The sequence below is a fragment of the Cydia strobilella genome, chromosome 13 (genome assembly GCF_947568885.1).
Source record: "Cydia strobilella chromosome 13, ilCydStro3.1, whole genome shotgun sequence".
Taxonomy (NCBI): Eukaryota; Metazoa; Arthropoda; class Insecta; order Lepidoptera; family Tortricidae; genus Cydia; species Cydia strobilella.
In genome coordinates, this window is record NC_086053.1 from 9,093,990 (window position 1) to 9,116,255 (window position 22,266).

Genomic DNA, 22,266 nt, shown 5'->3' on the forward strand with positions numbered 1-22,266 from the left:
TGATAGTCAGATTTTTCTAAAGTTAGTCGGATTTTGATTCTTTGTATATTTTTATTAATGGTTTACTATTTAATAGACAACCGTTGTATATAAGTAAATTTATATTAAATAAAGGTATGCCTCAAAGTATCTTATTGCTGAAAAATAATATTACATTGGAAATAAAATGGTACTCAACACGAACACAGATCAACAATGCAATTAACTCACACAGCAATACCGGTTGATTTTCAAAGTGTGCACCCAAACTCCGCCCTAAACAAATTTTGACCAATCGGCGACCGCTGTAGGCATAGATCGTTGTGGCAACACGCCTCATGTTTTTCGTCACGGAACGGCGACTCAGGCGCGACTTACACATTGTTAATGCAAGCGCTTCGCTTTGAAGACACTGGATCCAAACGTTCGTACCGTCTCCCTCTTTCACCGGCCGCTGTAAATTTTGATATAATTTTTTAGAATATATAGCACCAGAAAAAGTCTAACTGACTGAAGAAATAGTTCTTAGTTTAGACCACCTGAAGAATACTTAAGAAGCAATATGGATATTTGAAGAAATTTTGACCAAGAACGATGAATTTGTGATCGGGTCAATTCTGGCCGATGTAGCAGTTCGGGCGTTAGAAAGAGACAAGTGCTCGGGCGGAGGGGTTTGGAAGGCTGCGGAGGCGGCCAGTTGGATCATTTTTTGTTGCACCGCTGATTGTGAAAGATTACACTTGAGAGTCGAAATACATCTTTACATCACACGTCAGTGGGCACCGAGCTGTCTTCAAAGCAACACGGATTAGACACACGTTTCTTTTAGGTTATCATGTCTGCGTGCAAGTTGTGATAGTGAGACATCCAGAGTGATCTTCAGGACTTTTGTGTTTGGACTGATCTGGTGTTAGCCCTGCGTCTTCGCTGCGGTTTCTGGCCTCGATGGCTGTTTCAACTCTGAACATGACTCCATACTTCACAGGATATTCATTTCAAGGTAAGTTTGGGGGTTGCAGATTAAATGTTACTATTATTTCATTCAAATCATGGCACTTATTTTTATAAGCTTTTAGTATTGTTATATAGCATTAATCTGTTTACTGGTATGGATCGAATTAACTCATTGAATTATATACGATAAAAAATACTAATGTCAACCCTTCTCCCATGATACTGAAACTAAATTTAAAGGCAGCAGCAGTGACTTAAAAAAAAGTAACTGTTTATAATTGAAATGTTCAATCATTAGGTAGTTTACCCCACTGATGAAATAAAAAATTTATAACAATGTCAGTTGTGTATATATAAATAGATTAATATTAAATATTACAATCTTATCTACTTTTACAGACATGCGTTATCAGTTTGGCTAAATGATTATGTGGGATAACTGTAATGGAGTGAATAATGCGAGTTAGTTCATACATAGGTACTACTATGTTACATTAAATTAACTATACTTATATTATGCAAAATCCTACTTGTTATAGATCACTTAAAGTCGTTAATATTTTATTCAAGCACCAAATAATGAATAAGTATTTGTAATATTGTCTTCGGTTACCGCGATAGTTACTCATGAAATAAAACTATGAAAACGGATTATATCGCGTATATTGAATTTATAATACTTCCCGACGTTCGAATCGACATAGACTGTGAGACCTTTTGTGTTGGATGATGTTGGACATTCTGAGTATAATATGTTTTGAAAAGATGTGTCCCGCCGAGTTTGTTGCCGGTCCCATATCGGGATACCCTCCTACAATTAAGGAGGGAGTTAAATCTTCTCGGGTCCGAGGTGTAGGGTTGGAGCCGGCGTAGCTTTATCGCGTATATATATATATATATCTTTACTTGAAAATAGTTGTATTGTATAACTAGCCTTATGAACCGATTTTGCATGTACAACCAGCCTTAAAGTTTATTGTTCATTGTTTTTTGTATGTGGGTACTTTGTAGTTTTTTTTCCCCAGTCACCCGTTGACCACGAACGCTGTAAAGGGTTCGAAGCGTCGGGATGTATTATAAATTCAATATACGCGATATAATCCGTTTTCATAGTTTTATTTCATGAATAAGTATTAAATTTGAAACAAATTATGCTAAAAGTTATATACTTTATTTTATTTTTTTCATTTTAGGGATGACAAACACCTATATAATATAATATAATCTATCATTGTATATTTAAAATGAATATGTATACCTATATGCATAGCCACATGAATTGCTATAAAATTATGTAATGGTTAACACAAAAAAGAACAGTTAATTATTCAATATATTTAGACTAAATAAATATACTAAGTTAATTAGGTTACGCTTAATACACAAAAGGGTAGGTATAAACTAAGTATTTAGGAACATATTAGTGTCCCCTACCTGTCAAATTTATTCCGGCCTACATGTAGGTAACTACATAATATATAACATTTAAATGTCAATAATTTTAATATACCAACACACCTAGTTACTAATTATATTGCATACCTTTACTGCCTTTTTATCCGTATCCGTACTAGATTTCATACAATACCTCTTCTACTTGTAATTTCACCTGCATCAAACTTTTCTGTGATAGCAATTTGTTACCTCGTACCTACTAAAATACAAACAATTCTTTTTTTGTATATTATTTATTATGGTCAACATCTTGCGCAACCAGAAACATAAAATCATGGGAATTCTAAAACCCTAAAGTCCTTTTTTATTTTATTGCTAGCAATAAAGCAATGTTTCATCCTCGCGCGCTTTCTGTCATATTTGATAAGCTGTTCTAAGAACAATTGTTCTTTGACAACCTCGTTAGACCCAATCCGAAATGGCCAAGGACACGCTTTAGAAAAAAAATGTCTCCAGTTCAATAAAGAATTTCTGTCACGAACTAGACGAACTCCTATTGTGATATTTGCTTTGTTTAACTTTCGATTGATCTTGATCTAGTTATTATAAACATTGAATACATAAATATTTCGATATTTACGTAGTGTCCATAACTTTAGCTAATTGTAATCGTCATTGATAATAATTAATAGTTAACACATTGTTATTATTATAACATTTATAACCGACTTTTCAGAAGGCCTGTGTGTAGTACCTCTACCTATATTCTTTTCTTGAAATCTATATCTTTTTTTTGTTAGGTATATTGGTTATTCTTTGATAATATCTAGGTACATTAATGTTAACTTTGTGACCTGTCACCATTAAAACGGTATTATTTTTCTTCTTAATTACTTAGGTGTTAAACGACTATTAAACTGAACCTACATTAAAAAAAACTCAATTATGTAGACTAAATAATAAAAATATCCGCATCTGAAATAAAGCATTTTCATATATCGGGTTCTCTGTTGTACACATACATACCTATAACCTTTTGAGTAGTGATCACACAATTATTATTATTTTTGCAATGGGTAACAATCAGCTTGAAATCAGGTACTAGATAGATACTTCTAAACAGTTTATATTTTCAATTTAATTAAAATTTTACAGTTGACTAGAATTTGTACAGTTATTCAAGTGTACAAAACAAATTGAAATTTAACAATTATACGGGGTTTATTCCATGTATTCAAATCTTTCTCTCAGTTTACTATAGCTAGTTTTAAAATAAATTATTACCCCGCATAAAATTTTGAGTTACTTTTGTTTTCAAATGTCCTTTCTTCGTATCGATATTTTTATGACAGCCGACGACAATTCGGTTTGAAGAATAACCGTTTTAGACTTGAGACTGTTGTTTTTTTGGGCCTTTAAATTTATTACTTTATGTCGCTACGAAACGGAAGCTTAAGTTCTCACATTTTTAAAAAGTCGTGTTAGATCGGCGCAGCGCAATAGGCGAGTACTATTCGTTGCAACCTGCTGGAAATTATAGTATTCAGAAATTAAATATTCCATTGTTTCCATGCGGCTGGACTTTAAAGATTGTTTCAAAGGTTTAACGTGTATAAATAACAACGAATACTGCTCCAAAAAGCACTAGTACTGACGGTTTTACTCGTACACATAAATCATTACCATACGAAAACATTTCGACTTCATTGTTAAAAATGTCACTTCGACTTATGACCTGTTTCGTCTAAGCTAAATCATAGAGTAACTTATACTAGAGCGGTACTGTCATAGTAAATTTTGTAACCCCAGTAAATTCACTGCCATCTGTCGACACACTTTAAAACTAAAATTGAAGATTTGTAAAAATACGATAAAATGTATTTAAATATAGATAAATGATTTTTTTTATTTGCATTTATTATTTTGATGATTTTGACCCATGTTCTTTCACTGATATGCGTTAAAATTGTTAAATAACAAACGAAACCGCCAACGCCATCTATACGACTGTAGGCCAAAACTAGTAGCGGCCTCTGAACGAGAATCAAATTTTCTTGATTTTCGAGGCACGTTTTTTCCTTAGACTGTATCCATCTATTACGGAGTTATATCTATCTTTGGCTAAATTGAAAACAGAACAGGACGAATGAATGCAGAAGGGTTAAGTAAGAAAGAGAGCGCGTGCTATTGAAGAATGCCGACGAACTCATTTTTTCTCCGCAACTCTACGTCATCTTTGGAATGTTTTAGAAGGAGTCAAGTATTTTCATACTTATCAAAAGTAATTTCTTATTAATGATTTCAATTAGTTAGACCATTTGTATACCTACCTATATATAATGTTTTTAATATAAGTACAAAAGTGGATAAAGTAGTTGAAAATAAATATGTGTAGGTTTGTTACCTTTACTGTTTATACTATTTAGCATTATAATTTTTACCCGACTGCCAAAGGAGGAGGGTAATGTTTTTATCAAGCAGAAACGTCTACGAGCGATACTACATATTTATATTATAAATTAAAGGAAAAATAGAAAATCCATTCCATTTTTCCTTTAATTTAAAAATTTATTTTGCATTATGTCAGCGACATTTATATCTTAGAGATAGAAAAATGCCGTTTTTCATAATTGGCGTTAAAGCTACAATAACTAATTAAGACTAATTATTAAACGGATATCTAAGATGATTAAAACATCCGTTATATATGTGAGTCACAATCAAACGCGCGCCGGGCGGTCAGCCTTTCGTGTTATTAAAAATGTTTAAATGTATAATTCGACTCCAATTTATACGACTTTTCGATGTAAGTCGGAATTAGTGTCACACGCCCGCTCTGATGTGCTGTTGATGTCAGAAAACATTTGTTTAATACGCAAAGCCGAAGAAGATTATTGTCGCAAATGCGATGATCAATGATTTGTGTAAAAATGTTGATGGATTTTTAAACCTCTTTATACAAATCACCTAAACGGCTTAAAGCAATTTATAATTAACAAATCGTAAGATAAACTCTTTAATAGGGTAAGAATTTGAAACTGGACTCTTTTAAAAATAAGACATTCCTAAATGTGAGTTAAATCGACACAAAACCGCATAATGCATTCGATGACGGTCGCGGGTCGGTCGACGCAATCAGATGCGCCTCGGGCTAGGTGACGGACTCGCTGATGCGCGATACCAATCGGCAACTTGCGCATGCGCAACATGTAATTTACCAAACATTCGAGGGAATATGTAACTATATTAATCCTGATCTAAACAGCTCTCAGATTTGATTTGTATATTTTGATACAAAAAAGCATTTCTTGATATGATATGATATGATACATTTTTGTGATTAATCAACTACATATCTACAAGACATACTCGACCGATACATGACCTCTACAAAGAGTTCAGTACCATAATCAAAGTTTAGTCACATTCATATCAAGGGCCGACAAGCGGTGCACATCTCGGCGCACGCACACAGCGTCCGCGCAGATCAAAGGCACCGACAGGCTCTTTTAGCCGCATAATATGACGCGCCCCCCGCCCCCTCCGCGGCCGGCGAAATGCCTGCTCGGGCCTTCGGCCTCCGGGGCGCTTACTTGCCATTACTCATGACGATCTATTAATAAACAAATTGATATTAGGATATTACGAATGCTTACTGGGAGTGTTTTCAATTTATTAGGCTAAGGAGCTCGCTCCAATTTATTAGTTCCTACATTTTTTTATCAATTCATATTTAGTGATTAGAAGAATGAGTGCATTGAGGTTTTTAATCAAAATAACTACATGTTTAATAATAAAGATTCAACAAACTGACAGCCAATGTAGCGTTAGCAAGTGGTTGCCTATGGTGGGAGACTAGAAAACTGGATACCTACATAATAAGATAAATTTCATAGCGATTAGCGATAAGATGGCTAAAGACGACGCAAATCTGATAAATGCGCCGAGGCTTAACTGATCAAAATCTCCATTGCCGCCAGCTTTTCCCATATTTCGCGACGTCAACACTTCCCTTTCGCACTCGCTCGGGCCGCTCTTGAAGTAATACGGACATAGTAAAATTAATATATTATCATAGTATAGTCTAATTTATATTACACATAATGTATAGGTATATATAGTACTGCCTAGTACTATATATGTGTGATTAATTCGAATCCACTCATTGCATGCATGTTTTGCATAGTAATTAGTAATACACGTTAAGCCTCATCACAATAACTATGTTAATTTTATTTTTAATCTGAGCATACGGTAACAAACGGCTACCCTTTTGTATTTTTTGTGGAAAAGAAAATAACTGTTAAAATCAAACCTCTGTAACTCGAAAAACACAATACGACTGTACTTTACGCGTTTGTATAATAATTACCTCTCTAATAAGACATTTATATGCGTTTTACCTCTGTAAAATATATCTGTTTTTAAGGCGAACAAAAATCTATAAGAACCTCTCTAAGTCGATGCCCTCTATAATATGAAACCTCATTAACACAATTTTTTTGGCATTTCCCTTGTGATTCGTGGTATCGAGGTTCCACTGTAGTTGTCACTTGCGTCTTTCTTCAGCGGAGGCGTAGGTTAGCGCGAAATAGCTCACGTGCACGGCTCGGTCATCGATCAGGGTATCATTGTTCCATTAAAATATAAACTCTTTGCAATTACCCGAGGGCTTGAAAACTCACTGAGCGATAAACGATCGCTCTTCTGCTGTTAGTTTTAGCGATAATCAATACAACACTTCTTGTTAGCGATTGTGATTTTTTCGATCCTAATTAAATTAATTAATTCCATCATACTTCAATTTGTACCAATACAAAAAGAGGTAGTTTGTATTCTTTACCAAGCTAAATTAATTGTATATTATGTACCTAATTTCATATTCTCTTTGTCTTACCTATACCGAAATAAATCGAAATTTCAGTACCCTATTATTTAAATTAATGCTACAGGGCGTGCTTTGCTTTGCTATACTTTCAATAAGCGAGGCAATAAAGGGCATTAATTATTCATTATACGGGCAGTTTCATAATATTAAGTCCACTTAGCTTCCGTAGTCATTTATCTAAGTACTATCAAGCGACTACATTATGGACTGGGAGCGGTAACTTGACTCAAAACACTCTTTTCTAACAAGAAAAGAAAGATTCCGACAAATCTTTACATAACTCGGTGTGAATACAAATGAGGTCAAACAGGGCATTCTCAAACATACGACATTGTGCTGAAATAAAATATTCTGTTCCATTCATTACGTAGAGGTAACTTGCACGTTCGGTTCTAGCTCGACTTGCCGAAAGGCTTTGCTTCGTTTGAACAGTTGCAGCAACTTCAATGGGAGAGGCACTCATTTCATATTGGTTATTAGAATATTTGTCTTTACCGGTTGCCGCCACCTGAGTCTGTTGTTTTCTATTACACATACCTACTTATACGCGCTGGATATTAGGTAAACATATTAAGTAGGCACTTCATTTTTTATTTTTGCTTTATCTCAAGTTAATTATATATATTATCAACTGTTCACGATGTTAAAAATATTTTATGCGAGGTTTTTGTCTTTTTGTTTTATAAATGTCAGTATATTCCAGCTAGGAAGTAGATAAGGTTGTACCCATGCCATGCCTTTCATTTGTGAGTGATTGAAGGTAAACTATTTTTTGAAAGTCTGCAGGTTCTCACCATGCTAAAACTAGCATAATTAAAAACAGTGGGTTAATAATAAACATAGAAAGTATAGAGCCGTAGAACGACTGCTTTGTGACCGATTGCACAAACCAATACGTCAAAAAGGTTGTCAAATGCTCAGTATGAAAGTATAATAGAACTGATTTGATATTCGACCGCGCTACATTTGTGGCGGCGCGCGCGCTGCCACGGGCCACACAGACCTCCACTCTTGAAGAAGGCTTAATGGAATGACACAGCCTTTGTCGACGCCGCCCAATTCGAAAGCCCATTCAGATGGCATTTCTTCTCATTGTTGCTTGATTTTGGATAGTAATAGATAATTTTATTAGTCTATAGATGACTTTTAACAGGTTACGGAGTAGAAATCTCGTGTCAATATCGAAACATGAGTGTCATCCAGGCGTGATAAACCTAGTTCTCATATTGAAATATGTTGGTTTTTTTCCTTGATTTAAAAATAAATTTATTTGAATACAATTTGCTATGAATTTACGTAAGGTAAAATTGAATCAATAACTTATGCTTGCTTAAGGGCAATGTGATAAGCTTTAGGTGACCCTCTTCAATAGCCATCATCAGACATCAATATTTCATTCGGCTATTTAAAAAAAACTTTTTCAAAATGTTTCGACGTAATATAAATAAGTTGCGGCAGCATAATTACTAGTGATTCCAGATGTAAGTTCACAAGATATTACTACTAGAATAGCGATGGCTAATAAAAAAGCTTTTAACACAAAAAAGTGCCTATTTAAAGCCCGGATATCAGACAATATACGCAAAAGGCTCATAAAAGTGTACATCTGGAGCATAGCACTGTTCGGAAGCGAAACGTGGACAAAGGTTACGTGATAGGAAGAGGCTGGAGGCTTTTGAGATGTGGTGCCGGCGTCGAATGGCAAAGATCAGTTGGACTGAAAAGAAAACCAACGAAGAGGTTTTACGTATAGTAGGAGAAAAGAGGAGTTTGTTAAGAACTATAGATAATAGAAGAAGCAGGGCACCTGATACGACACGACGAATTTATCAAAAACATCATAGAAGGGAAAGTTGAAGCAAAGAGGAAGGAGGCATCAAATAAAGGAAAAACTCAACGTCGTGTCGTAGGCCGTAGGCGTCGTCCCGTCGTCGTAGGCTGTCAAAGAGAAGGCAGAGGACCGCGAAACATGGAAATTGCTCCACCGACAAAAGACTTAGTCTTAAATATATGATGATGATAAATAAGTTAAATAACGCATCTATATTTACAATTAGCGAATCAGTATACATATATTATACAGGGGAACACCCAAATATTCCGAAATATGTTTTCCCGATTTTTATAACCACTATTTTCATAATCCCGATTTTTATACGTCCAAAATATCAAAATTACGATTTTTAAAAACACGATGGAAGAAAATCACGACTGTGCTATTTCCGAATACTTAAAATCCGATTGTCATTTAAACGAAAGCTTAAAGTTCCGATTTTACACTTTCCCGAAAATATTTATTTTTATTAAACTCCAAAAAATCATTGACCGATCGAAAGTAAGTAAATTCGACAGAACTGCGAACCCTACGAACCGTTGCTAGAAAAGTGGGTTACGTTAGGTTAGGTAGGAAACTGCGACCTCCAAGAAAACGAACTGTTGCCAGAAAAATGGGTTAGGTTAGGTTAGAACTGCGACCCCCAAAAAAAGAACTGTTGCCAGAAAAGTAGGTTAGGTTAGGTTAAAACTGCGACCCACAAGAAAACGAACTGTCACCAGAAAAGTGGGTTAGGTTAGGTTAGAACTGCGACCCCCAAGAAAAGGAACTGTTGCGAGAAAAGTGCGTTAGGTTAGGTTAGAACTGCGACCCCAAAGATAACGAACTGTTGCCAGAAAAGTGGGTTAGGTTAGAACTGCGACCCCCAAGGGAACAAACTGTCGCCAGAAAAGTGGGTTAGGTTAGAACGGCAACCCCCACTGAAAATAATTGTTTTTAGAGAAGTAGGTTTAGGCTAAGTTAGAAACTACAACCCCCCACAGAAGAGACCTGCTTACAGAAAAAGAATTAAAGAAATTGGGATATTTAAATCAGGAATCACGTCAAATAAGAATTAAAAATTTCGGAAAAATGGCAATTCGGAATTCGTGATTTCAAAAATCGTATATGTTAAATTTGGTGTTTGTCACTATCGGAATTGTTATAATCGGAATTATGTGGTTCGGAATTTACAAAATTCGGCTTTTCTGCTTTTCGGAAATATAAATCTTCGTGATTTTCATCATTCGTAATTACGACAGTCGGAATTTTGATGGGTGAAGCATTTAAAAATCGGAATGATAAAATTAGACATTCTAAAATTCGGCATAACATTTTTCGGAATTATGTAGTGTACCCATTTTACAGCGTACCTAGGCTGTGCAAGCGCACGTTTCCACACGGCGTTAATTCAGTGCCTTGAACTATGACCAGCGGAACGAGCGGTTATCGTCCGCGCAACTCATGTGGAAGAAAGCGGCGTGGCATGAGACGTTAAACGTCATATAAATTTTACTGTAGGCATATTAATGTCGTTACGTGAAATTGATTTGCAAGCAGAAACATATTATGATTGTGAAAACGGGGTTTACGATTTATTTACACACCACGATATCGACTTGAAACACAACAAACTATCACTGTACCGTTGTTGGCGCGAAGCAGCAGAATAAATTGTATAAGGTACCAGCGTTCACACACCATAACGGTAAATTAATTTACGTTTATTGTAAGTATTTATACGGCGCATTTGTAAATTATACTCCTACCTATAGTAATCGGAAGTAATGCTACAATTAGCCACGAAAGCTTCTAAAACAGGCGATTTAAAATACATACGAAATTAAATAATCTAGCAGTAGTATCTCAAATACATGTATAGTAAATTATATTATTCTTAAGTTTATTGCCTAATTGTGAGTGTAGCAGACACCTGTAATTGTATGCTTATGGAATTAGAGCTTACTCGTTGCGCCATGTCTATTGCCTTGCGGCAGCTTGCAGTTTAAACTTTATGAAGCCGCACAAATAATACAGTTGCTTTCGATTACGGCTGCAATAAATGCGAAGGGCAAAAGTAATTAGTCAAAGGCCACTGACACCAATTAACGCAAAACAAAGCGCAGTGAAACTCTTTAAGACGATTACCAAATCAAACTCGTTCAAATTGAAAACGAAAATCTACGCAATGCCGGAAGGTCAAAGAAATCTAATCTCGACCCTTCCAATGACAAACGCAATTAACCAGATGGAGAGGTTGATAAAAGTGTGATTGCTAATTAAAGTTGACACAGAAAAGCCAATGGTGAATTCAAAATCTTCATTTATTCCGTCACGGCTGGCCTCTTGCATTTAAGTTTAAATGATTGACTCTGTTTCAATTTAGCTCAACAAGAATGCAGCGGTTGAACGAATTGCAACAAGATTATTTGATTGTGAGAAAATTTTATGCTTTCCACATTCTGATATCTTTAGCCGAGAAAACTGTTAGTGTGCTATTTAAAGCCGTAGAGGGAAGTCCTGTGATGAATAAAACGCGTAAGTAACTATTGTAACGTTGCGCATTTTTTCGGAAACCGATCTACTCTACTAACTTGCATTTTTTGTTCATTGAGTTGTTGATGTCGGTGCTCCACATCGGTGCCACCCTAGTAGCGGCCTTTATCGCGGCCAACTTGTGCATGCTCGCAAAGCTCTTCCGGACGATTAGTTGCCAATGAATGTTTGAATTTGTTGTTAACTTTACCTCCTTTTGCGATAATAGTGTTACTATGTTTGCGAACTGTATTACGCATTGTACATACAATAATTTTTTTGGAGGCTTGTGTGCCTTTTGTCAATTGTTCATTTTGTATCCTGTTTGGATATGAAAGCGTTTACTAGGTGTAAACTGTAAAGTTATATCGTTTTTATTCCATCCTATTGACTGCGGCGGCTTCCGATATAATCTCTTTATTATGTATTTATATTGGCTTTAACGTTATTGAAAATGTAGTATAATAATAGACAACATCATTTCTAAATATCTATACGTAAAGAATTGTATTTCTTTAACCTTAACATATTAAATAGGTACAATTCAGCTACATAACAATTACATTGTACCTATATCCAGATTGCATCAGTTATCACTCATTGCTAGCAAGAGTGAGAAGTATAATGATTATAATGAAGTGATACATTATTAAAAAGCCACCCACATTTGTATAGCGGGGTTATTATGAACGCGTTATGCGTCATAAATATTTCGGGAACATAAAATTAACGCTCAAAAACACGAGGCTTTCGAGGCACCGCAGCGTCTACGGGGTCCGACAAAAAAGAGGATCACTTGCAGAACGAGAGTCCAGCAGGCTTGAAAAGGTCATTTTCTGCCACACAACAATGAACTTTCAGATTTACAGTTTAGAGTCCACAAATAGGAATTTGTGTCATCTTCCTTTAGCTACAAATGGGATATTTTGGTTGTCCCAATTACTGACCATAAGTTGTTTGCATTACGGTTTATTCTTGGTTGTCTAACTGCTGAACAGACACTTCGGTATATCATATCAAAGGACATACTTGTTGACATGTTGTCTAATTGATGGGTGGTTCTCAGCAGGGGTCTAGGGCTTTACACCAAGCGGCACCTTTGTGGAATTATTTGAAATTGATAAACTATATGCCTTCACAAGTGGAAGATGCCACTTGCCACTGTTATTTTTTTTTGTTGGGATATATTCTCTGTCAAATTTGGAATAGGTTGATGGATATTTAAGAAAAATTAGATGCTATTAATCTACTTTTTGTAATGCTCTATTTATTAATTAAACCTACATGTAAAATATACGTACGAGTCGTTTTAACTAAATATTAGACATATTCTATTCAATTCAATTATTTATTTTAAAGATAACATGATCCCATTGTGTTAGTATTACATATTATAAGGCTTAAAAACTATGTTAATACTTAAAAGTTATATTAGATTTAATTAATTTAATTAAGGTTATCATTATTGGACAACAAACTTGATCAGCAATCATCCTTAGAATGCTGTTTGTGCTCGTAGAGCGTTATACGATTTTTGGGTATAGCTGACCCAAAGGCTACCTGTGTAAAAGGATGAACAAAATGCCTTAAACAAAGTTATTTTTACCGCTTTTGAACATCTAGCAAACCTTCGGGCCAGCATATTCGCCCTTACGCACAACGCTCTCCGTTCTCTCTCCATGTCCTCATCGTCCTTTAAGTCGTCGGTAATAATATGCCCTAAGTATTTTAACCTATAGACTCTCTCGAGAGCGATCCCGTTGAGTCGAATTGGGGGCACATGTGAGGGGCATTTGTTACCGGACTTAAAAACTATTACCTCACTCTTTTTACCATCGTAAATCAAACCGTGTGAGGAGGCATAGGACTCGCATATGGAGACAAGTTTGCGGTTTGATTAACTAATAAATTAATTTAACTTAAAATTGATTACTTCTATGTCTATTATCTAAATATTAAAGCGTAAGAAACCGATTTGCTTAATTCAATAGTGAAATCAATTGGAAAGATGTTTCTGCATGAATAATTTATATCATACTACGTTGCCTCATAAATAATGTTTCATACATGTCCTTAGTCCAAGTCATTCACAGCACAATTTACCCCACTTTCATGTACAATATTTTTTTGATCTGGGATTTATCTCAATAGAAGTTCACAATGCGATTGCAAAAATCAGGGAGCGGCGGCGTCCTTTGATGATAGGTGGTCCCAGCGCGTGATGCGATTATAATAGCGACACTTTTAACCCACCTCCGTTTCCCATAGGGTTTATTTGCAATTAGTTTTCAATGCACCTTAATATTAGTTCTCAAGAAATTCATTATTACGGAATTACGGATCTACGTATGTAGTTATAATAAACTGTACAAAAGGTTTACTGGTTTACCTTTTGCATAGTATATTACAAGTCATTACAAATTTTTGTTAGAAGAAACAATTTAAGGCTTTTTCATAGAAGACTTCTTAAGATCTAGTTAACCAATAAACCTAACATATCTCTATTTCAAATTATCAGAAAAATATTATGGCCTTTGCTTAACCGCAATCATGTTAAAGAAATTCGATACTCCCGCTTGAGAACACATGAAATGGAACGTTAAATTGCTAGACGATGGTTGCCAATGCGCCCTTAATAACTCATGTACTTATGTAGTAGTTGTTGTTGTCCATCCGTTGATGCTGCATTGAAAATGAAAAGAAAAGGTTTTGAACTTCCTGGTTAATTAATTAATTATCTAATTCGCAAACTTATAGGCATGCTTGTGGTATTGTAGAATCCGATTCAATATGTGTTGCTTGTTTCAGGTCAGGGTCGAATGAACCAACTGGGTGGGGTTTTTATTAATGGGAGACCTCTGCCCAATCACATCCGGCTGAAGATCGTGGAAATGGCGGCGGCGGGCGTGAGGCCCTGCGTCATCTCTCGTCAACTACGGGTCTCGCACGGTTGCGTTTCCAAGATCCTCAATAGGTATCAGGTGAGCACAAAAAGAGTGTCTTCACGATCTGTTTTCTGCGAATTGGCCTTGACATAGTTTAGCAGGTAAATTAATATGTATTGTTTTGTCATCAGGAAACTGGTTCCATCCGCCCTGGTGTGATCGGAGGATCTAAACCGAGAGTGGCGACGCCTGAAGTTGAAAACAGGATCGAAGAGCTCAAGAGACAAAACCCAGGTATATTTTCCTGGGAAATTAGAGATAAACTTATAAAAGAAGGAATCTGTGATAAAAACACTGCACCGTCAGTCAGTTCCATATCGAGGCTTATAAGAGGAGGCAAAAGTGACGAATCAGATCCTAGGAGAAATCACAGCATTGATGGTATTCTAGGTAAGTGTACAAACTTACCTATGATTTGTCTCAATTTGCAATGATAATTGTGATTTGTCTATGATTTGAGCGCCCCTTAAAAGTAAAAATACTTAAGTTTCTTTCTTCACGTAGCTATTTACAAACGAAGTTTTATTTACCCGTTAAGGACACTAGCTTGCTTTTTACTTATTTAAATAGTAAATTGTGAAAAACTATGCAATCGTTTAAAAATACGATTCACTTCATGATAAAAATATTAGCAGAAATGTAGACTGCGCTAAGCACTAGACCGAGTTTCGCACGTTCCGATGTTTGAAGGGAACACTTCCTGCGCGTGTTTGCATAAAACTTTTTACCTAGTTCGCTATTGTACTCACATCTCTGTATATGAAAACTCTGCCTACTCGTATATAATACTGCGTAGTATCTTTTTGTATTTATTTTTAGTTAGGTCAAATTTATTGCTCCTCTCGTTTAGCCACCGAGGTTTATGCAGAAATCCTTGGCGATTTACAAATTAATTTGAGAAGTTTCCGACTCTGACGGAACCTTCGAGCTAATGATGCGTTAATAACTCGCCGTGTCATCGTAGTCCTTAACGCTTATTTCAGCCCATAATCACTTAATTTAGTTCAAAGCCCACTATTATTATAAATTTATACCTATAATGAGATTGTCGGAACGTTTGCAAACTTCGCAAAATGGCGTATAAAGTTAATAATCAAGGTAAAAGTGAAGCGGGCGCACGCCACGGCAGCGCCCCTTGTGTCGGCTTCGAAATTGTAGGTTATAAAAATGAAATTAGTACCCAAAGCTGTTATTATCCCATCGCGTTTGGCCGTGGGGCTTGCATTACGACAATCTGTCCGTACTGCACGTCTTGTGCCGTATAGCTATCCAATATAAAATGGCGCTCCTAATATCCCGGTTCGGCGACGGCGGTTTCGCCGGAGAGATTCTGCGCGCGATAAGATTATGCATATTAAGTTGTGCGCGGCTAAAGTACACTGGAAAAGCGGCCCCTTTACCATTCGCCTTTGCCAAGCGCGTATTGAAAATTTGCGGTTCGTGCTCGCCCTGTGACGACGGTTAACGGTCGGCTTGCAACACGCACGACTCTTACGCTAAAATATTACCATGTGGCATGTACCGCACTTTCGCATCTCCCGACACCCACTCCCATTACAAATCACATTTTTATTACATTTTATCACAATAAGCACACCGAATCACATTATAAATCTACGTCATCTGCCGCTTACCAATCTAATTCAACGTCTTGACGTAATGTAATTTTCTAAAGGCCTAAAAAAACTTACTAGCTGTTATAATGTGGTTACGTTTAATTTAATCAAGACCGCGTGTGGTCTCCGCGGTAGCGCGACGATAATCAACATAAAACAACAGAAAAATTACGAAACGCTAGAAAGTTAAGATTTATGACAACATGAAATTGTTTTCATTAACTCAGTATGGCAGAAAATTAAATAACCTCTAGGTTTTTTGGTCGACCTTTTCTGATAGAAGATTATTTGATTGTTCGAAGGACCCTCATCTTGCGAAGACTCCGACACTGAATCAGAACCTGGAATTACGTTAAAAAGGAAGCAACGACGATCTCGAACAACTTTTTCTGGTGATCAGCTCGAGGCCTTGGAGAGAGCGTTCACAAGAACCCAGTACCCTGATGTTTACACCAGGGAAGAGCTTGCTCAGAAAACTAAATTAACTGAAGCAAGAGTTCAGGTATGTGGCTTCCCAGCAAACCGTTTAATACTCTCCTAATTTGATGTGTGAACAAAAGAAAGAAATATTTTGAATTTCAAAAATGGATGGGTATAATAAATAAACTTACCTATTGTGGATCACATTCAATTCCCGCCCCTAAGGCAAGAGCATAGTAAAAAATGACGTAATTACATTGATAATTAATTATAACGTACGCATGTAATTTAGCTACCATATGTTGCGCCGCTACTGTTTCCTCTTAGTTTTTTTTTGTATTATTACAAAGTAATTTTATATAGAGTTTTTATTATAAACCTAAACGTCATTCATATTCACTCGGTAAATACACAGTTTGTAAACAAAATACTAGCAAGTGTTTTATTGTAAGGCGAATTTAAACGAAATGCGAGCATATTATAAACAAACTGATGCATCTCAAATTGGTTGAAATCTATTAAGCGATTGCCTCAGGGGATTATCTTGTGCGACAAATTTCATTTGACTAAAGTGGATTAATTTAAATGAGTGCATTTTACAAGGTTTAGCGAAGGCCAGATAAATCCAGTGTGTGTTTCAACTGAATTTTCTCTTCCGTAGGTATGGTTTTCGAACAGAAGAGCTCGTCTACGCAAGCAACTCAACTCTCAACAACTCAGTGCCTTTAATACGATGTCCTTACAATCCGCTTTCCCGTCAGTCCACCAGCAATACGAGCCTCCAAGTAGTTTCAACGCTCAGTGCGCTTCTTGGCAGCAGTCATATTCCTCCGCACTAGGTTCAAGCTCCGTTCTGAATTCTGCCTTGGCTCCATCTTTACATCAATCTGCGTTAACGCCATCAGTTTGTCAGTCAGCATTAGCTGCTTCATCCTTACACCCTCCTACCTCAAGTTCATTCACATCAGGAAACCTGACTCCGCTTTCCCACTCCTCTGAACTTGCCACTCCTCTTCAAGTCGCAGCCGATGCTACACCTCCCAGTTCGAGTCCCACTGTCTCTAGTCCATCAGTAAACCAGAGTGGTGGGATAACCTACCAGCACCCAACATATGCGAGTCCAGGCGACCCTGTATCCCACCCTTATGGCTACGGGGACTATGCGAAACAAGATCATGCCATGTCCGCACATAATCACTGGACATCGAGACAGCTCAGCGGACATGCCTCGAACAAATTAGCCGAAGTCGGTGCATGGCCAGAAAATTATAGGTGAGTTTTTATCACTTATGTTATCTAGTATTTAAATTTGAATTATTAAAATTGCAACTAACAGATTGAATATATAAACAAAACAACACATTGAATCCATAAACACAAACTATAACGTCTTAATAATTCCCGGCGGCGGGCAGGTAGCCTTATGAATTATTGATTGATGCTCAGCTACTCATATTCTGACTGTGATTGTGCGGATGAATATAAAATTACATTAATAAAAACTGACCTTTGCAGCTGACGATACAAATAGCTACCCATTAGGCTAATCCCAGATATGAGTATTGTTTTTGTAATAAGTAGGTTTATGTTTGTATATCAATGACATCGTTTGTTCTTTGGTCACTAGCGTTTGGCGAGGAGGGACAAGCTACTAGACGCATAGGTGAACTCATTGACGAAGGTACTAGAGTAGCAAAACGACCGGTGGCTATCAGGAGCGGGGAGCTCGATCACAAACCGGGGTGCGTCCATTTTATTTCTTTTCACCTTCCTTTATCATTAGTCCGAGCGGCCGCTAATCAATTAAGAGTGTAAGAAGTCGGCCATTATCCGCGCGCGGGTGGTTATTACAGCCCGAGCTTCGTAATACGCCGATCTGATCGTGAATGCATAGGGCTGCGAATTTTATAGAGATTTTCGATCGATTTTTAATTAAAATTTTGCTCACTTAATTTCAATTCTCACGAAAATTTAAAATATTGCTGTCAGACGTTAATTTGAAAGAGCAAAAACGTCGAGGCGGTAGAATCATGTTTTGTTGTCGTGTAGGCATTTAGGTAGGTATGCCGTTACTACCAAAGTGAATTTGTCGAAAGAGAGTGTGACACACTCATTGTCGCTTTGTACTCTATACGGCGACGACATTTATCTGTGTTATCGAGACAAAGCACGTCTATAAACCTCACATTGGACCACACACAATATCTCTTCGCGTACAATGACGGACACTAATAATATATAGGTTAGCCACGTTTATTCGGCGGTCTGTCTTATCTAGTCCTACGTGGCTTGATTGACGCAACTCCATTGTGCTCGGCATTGTACTTATTACTCTGCCTGCCAAAAAATATAATGCAAAGCAGAGAATATGGAGAACGAATTATCCCACGTCCATATGGCGCGTTGCGGCCCCGCGCGGTACACGAAGCATTTACAATTTAAATTCATAAGCGCTTTTATAAACGTTTCTACAATTTTACAGCAAGTTACGTATTTTGATTGGTATAGTTTATGATTGTATATGGCCGGAGTTAGTTATTTAGTCATCTAAGATATTGTAATGCATTTGCAACTTGTAATTAAGAACGCAGTCATTGGTCGTAAACAGCGATTGTGATTACCAGTTTGCTGCCGGGTGTGTAGCAGATTATCCTGTATTTCATTATACGTCAAAGTTTCAATTAAATTTACTTCCATGAGAACCTATATACAAGATATACTTATACAAGGTTTTAGATTTGCAATTTTGAGTCAGTGCAGAGTCACAGAATATATAATAGTACTAGGTAGTAGGTACAGAAGATTCACTCCCTAACAAAACGCGACTACTACGCGCAAGGCGGCGCAAGCGCGTGCAGGCGCCTGTTCCATAGCGGTGTGCGCCAATTACTATGGCAAAAGTGGCAAAACCTCAAAATTGAGGTGGCCGCAGGTACTTGTAGCGACGCGACGAAATCGTGGAGTGAGACATGCCTGGCAGTGTAGCGGGAGAGACTTTTTAATACGAGTTCCTAATTGTTTCTTAAACTTTTGTGTCTTTGATATTCGGCCAAACCAATACAATTTGCCCGCAAAATTCGTAGGTCAAGTGTGATTATGAGCAACAATGTTCGCAACCACAATTCATGGCGGAAAACACGGATAAACACACGTTCCTTTGTAGAGAGCATAGCGGCAATTAATGAGAGGCCGAACGTGACATTAGTGCAGTGAACCCGAGCATTAAACTAACGCGAGCCTAGTATTAAAACTTATCTGCAGCTATTTACATTCGACTTCCTAACTGCGGCACACGGCTCGCGTGTTCGACTTCGAGTGCTCAATGCGATTTTGATATCGAGCTCTCGGCTCTCGCGATAATCGCCCACGGAAATTTATATGGAGGAGTTGCACCTGTAGAACAGACTTATTTATAAGGCGTTTAAATGAAGTACCATAGATACCTTTCGTTGTTATTAAAAAGATGAAGGCTAAATAAACAAAACAACAAGTAATTCATATTTACTTGTAATAAAAAAAACATTAAATAAAAAAAATAAGTACGTAATAATGAGGCTTTCCAGTTAACAATGCTGTTTTATTAAAATTAAAATAGTTGTAACCTAAGACTGCGCTATTTGGTTTCAGTAACCTTCCCGGTACATATTTATTATTCTATGTAAATTGTAGATAACTAAAACCTGCTAAAACCTGAAATGAACCTGAAAACTTAGTGTAATGGTTGAACGTTTGAGAGACACGCACCATTGTTTAAAAATACTGTAAAACTTTATTCGACTTCTTAGGACAAGAATTAACCAACACTAATGACCGCTAATAACGTATTAGCCACCATATTCACTAAAAAAGAGTTTTACTGCGCGCTCTAGTCACGAGTTCTGTTTGAGAATGCCATTTGGATCGGTCAAATATAACTGCGCACTTCGGTAGGCCAAAAGTAAGTAGCATTTATAGACGGGCATTAGGGTCTTCTAGCGTATTATTACACGTTCATAATAATTCGTTGGTCGATAGTTCACAGCGGTATTCTGTGATCGGCGTATGTATGTCAATTACACTCGACATACGTTAATCCATTCATAATTATTTTCCTCCTACGCTTTATTTGTGGTTAAGGAACACAATCTAAAACTGCGAAACAACTTATTCTTCCCTTACAAGCGGATTAAGTGTCAAGCTAGGGGTTTAACCATGTGATGGGTGGATTCGCATGTATATGTACTAAATCTTGATAGCTTGATTGATCAAAATACGTGTAGCGTGTAACTTTTACGGTTAATTATGTAAATAGGAATACTTTTGCTTGACGTGTCTTAATGAAAAGTATAAGCCACTCAATTTTCAATTGAAAAATAGAAAAAAATTGACCAATATTAATACAAGTTTGAGAACAAATACAATTATTTTATTAAATATTTTGATTTGTGTTTTTTAAAGTAGTCACACTACTATATATAAATTAAAAACTGTAATAGATGTCGTATATTAAAGAAAAAGTGACGAAGCCCTCAAGTGGTGAAGGCCGGATTGAATTTTAGGCCAGATTGGATTGGTTTTTTTTTCTTTAATATATGACATCTATTACAGTTTTCAATATTAATACATTTTCCTATAAACATTCCTAGCGGCCTAGTCAAGGTGACAATCGCTTTGTGTCTCTCACTCACTCACTCACTTCCATATTATTAGTGTGACAGTGACAGTTGCGTTTCGTTCGCTACGTAGCGTTAACGATTGGCACGTTGGCTACGCACTCTGATTATGAAACGCTTATTATTAAATGGTAACTAACGTTTGTTTTTCTTTGTTGCAGTTCGTTCTTCGGCACGAATGCTCACTACGCGTCGCACGCGCACTCGCCCGGCGAGGCCAAGTCCGGGTACCCGTACTTAGGACAACTCGGCGGTATGGATATGGGCAGAGTTCATTAACCTTCTTCAAAAATATTAAACAAAACATATCTGATTAAATAGGAGTTTTACATGGAAAAATGAAAACGATTATAATTAAATTAACATTTTATTCTTGATGTAATAATACGCATTCTCCCAACTTTTAGTACATTTTTCTATACGAATTTATTCTGATTGGCTTTGTCCTATGCTGCTCTTATAATATGACAAAGAAAAACATATCAATAGTGCCTTGGTAATCTGTCAAAGTTAATTGTCCTTTAAAGAAATTGCTAGACTAGATTAGCCTTACTGTATAAATTGTATTATATTTACAGCTTTATCTAGGTTAAGATAGAATTAATAAATTAATTTCTCATTTAATTTAGGAGTTTTGGAGTTCCTCGATTATTAATTTGAACTGACAATATTGTTCTCAGTTCTAAGATGTAAATATTAACAGTGCAGTTCGGCACGTAACATATTGTTAATATCTCTTGTATAGCTTCTACTAGTATTCGTAGATTAAATAAAAAGTTGTTAAATATATAAATAAGTTGTTGAGTAGTTAAGCATGTCATTTATGAGTGATTTTTGTGTAATGTATCTATATCAAATTGATTAATATTTAAAAAAACTAAATCACGCTTCGATAAACACGATTGTTCCCACAAAATGCCTTATACTGAATTGTGATTAGACATTTTACATTATATCATGACGAATGTATTTATTTTATAGGAGTTTTATCATATATGTATATAGAATAAGCACCTTTCTAATAATAATTACTTAACTGAAAATAAATGAATCCTAATGCAATGACAAA

The 22,266-nt window shown here is 36.4% G+C and overlaps 1 protein-coding gene across 4 annotated transcripts; it reads left to right on the forward strand.

The window, feature by feature from the left end:
- The first annotated feature begins 109 nt into the window (after positions 1 to 109).
- Positions 110 to 22,266, forward strand: LOC134746666 (protein gooseberry). 4 transcript variants are annotated; one of them, XR_010128247.1, is made up of 7 exons: positions 10,990 to 11,567; positions 14,373 to 14,545; positions 14,641 to 14,899; positions 16,428 to 16,627; positions 17,207 to 17,817; positions 18,173 to 18,287; positions 21,359 to 21,515. XR_010128247.1 is itself a non-coding variant. In XM_063681173.1 (6 exons), exons 1-6 carry the CDS (start codon positions 925 to 927, stop codon positions 21,474 to 21,476), a joined length of 1,416 nt encoding a protein of 471 aa, XP_063537243.1. In that variant the 5' UTR covers positions 110 to 924; the 3' UTR covers positions 21,477 to 22,266. The 4 variants fall into 4 exon arrangements, 3 of the variants coding, with proteins under 3 accessions (XP_063537243.1, XP_063537242.1, XP_063537244.1); XM_063681173.1 differs by lacking the exons at positions 10,990 to 11,567; positions 18,173 to 18,287 and adding an exon at positions 110 to 979 and having other exon boundaries at positions 21,359 to 22,266; XM_063681172.1 differs by lacking the exon at positions 18,173 to 18,287 and having other exon boundaries at positions 21,359 to 22,266.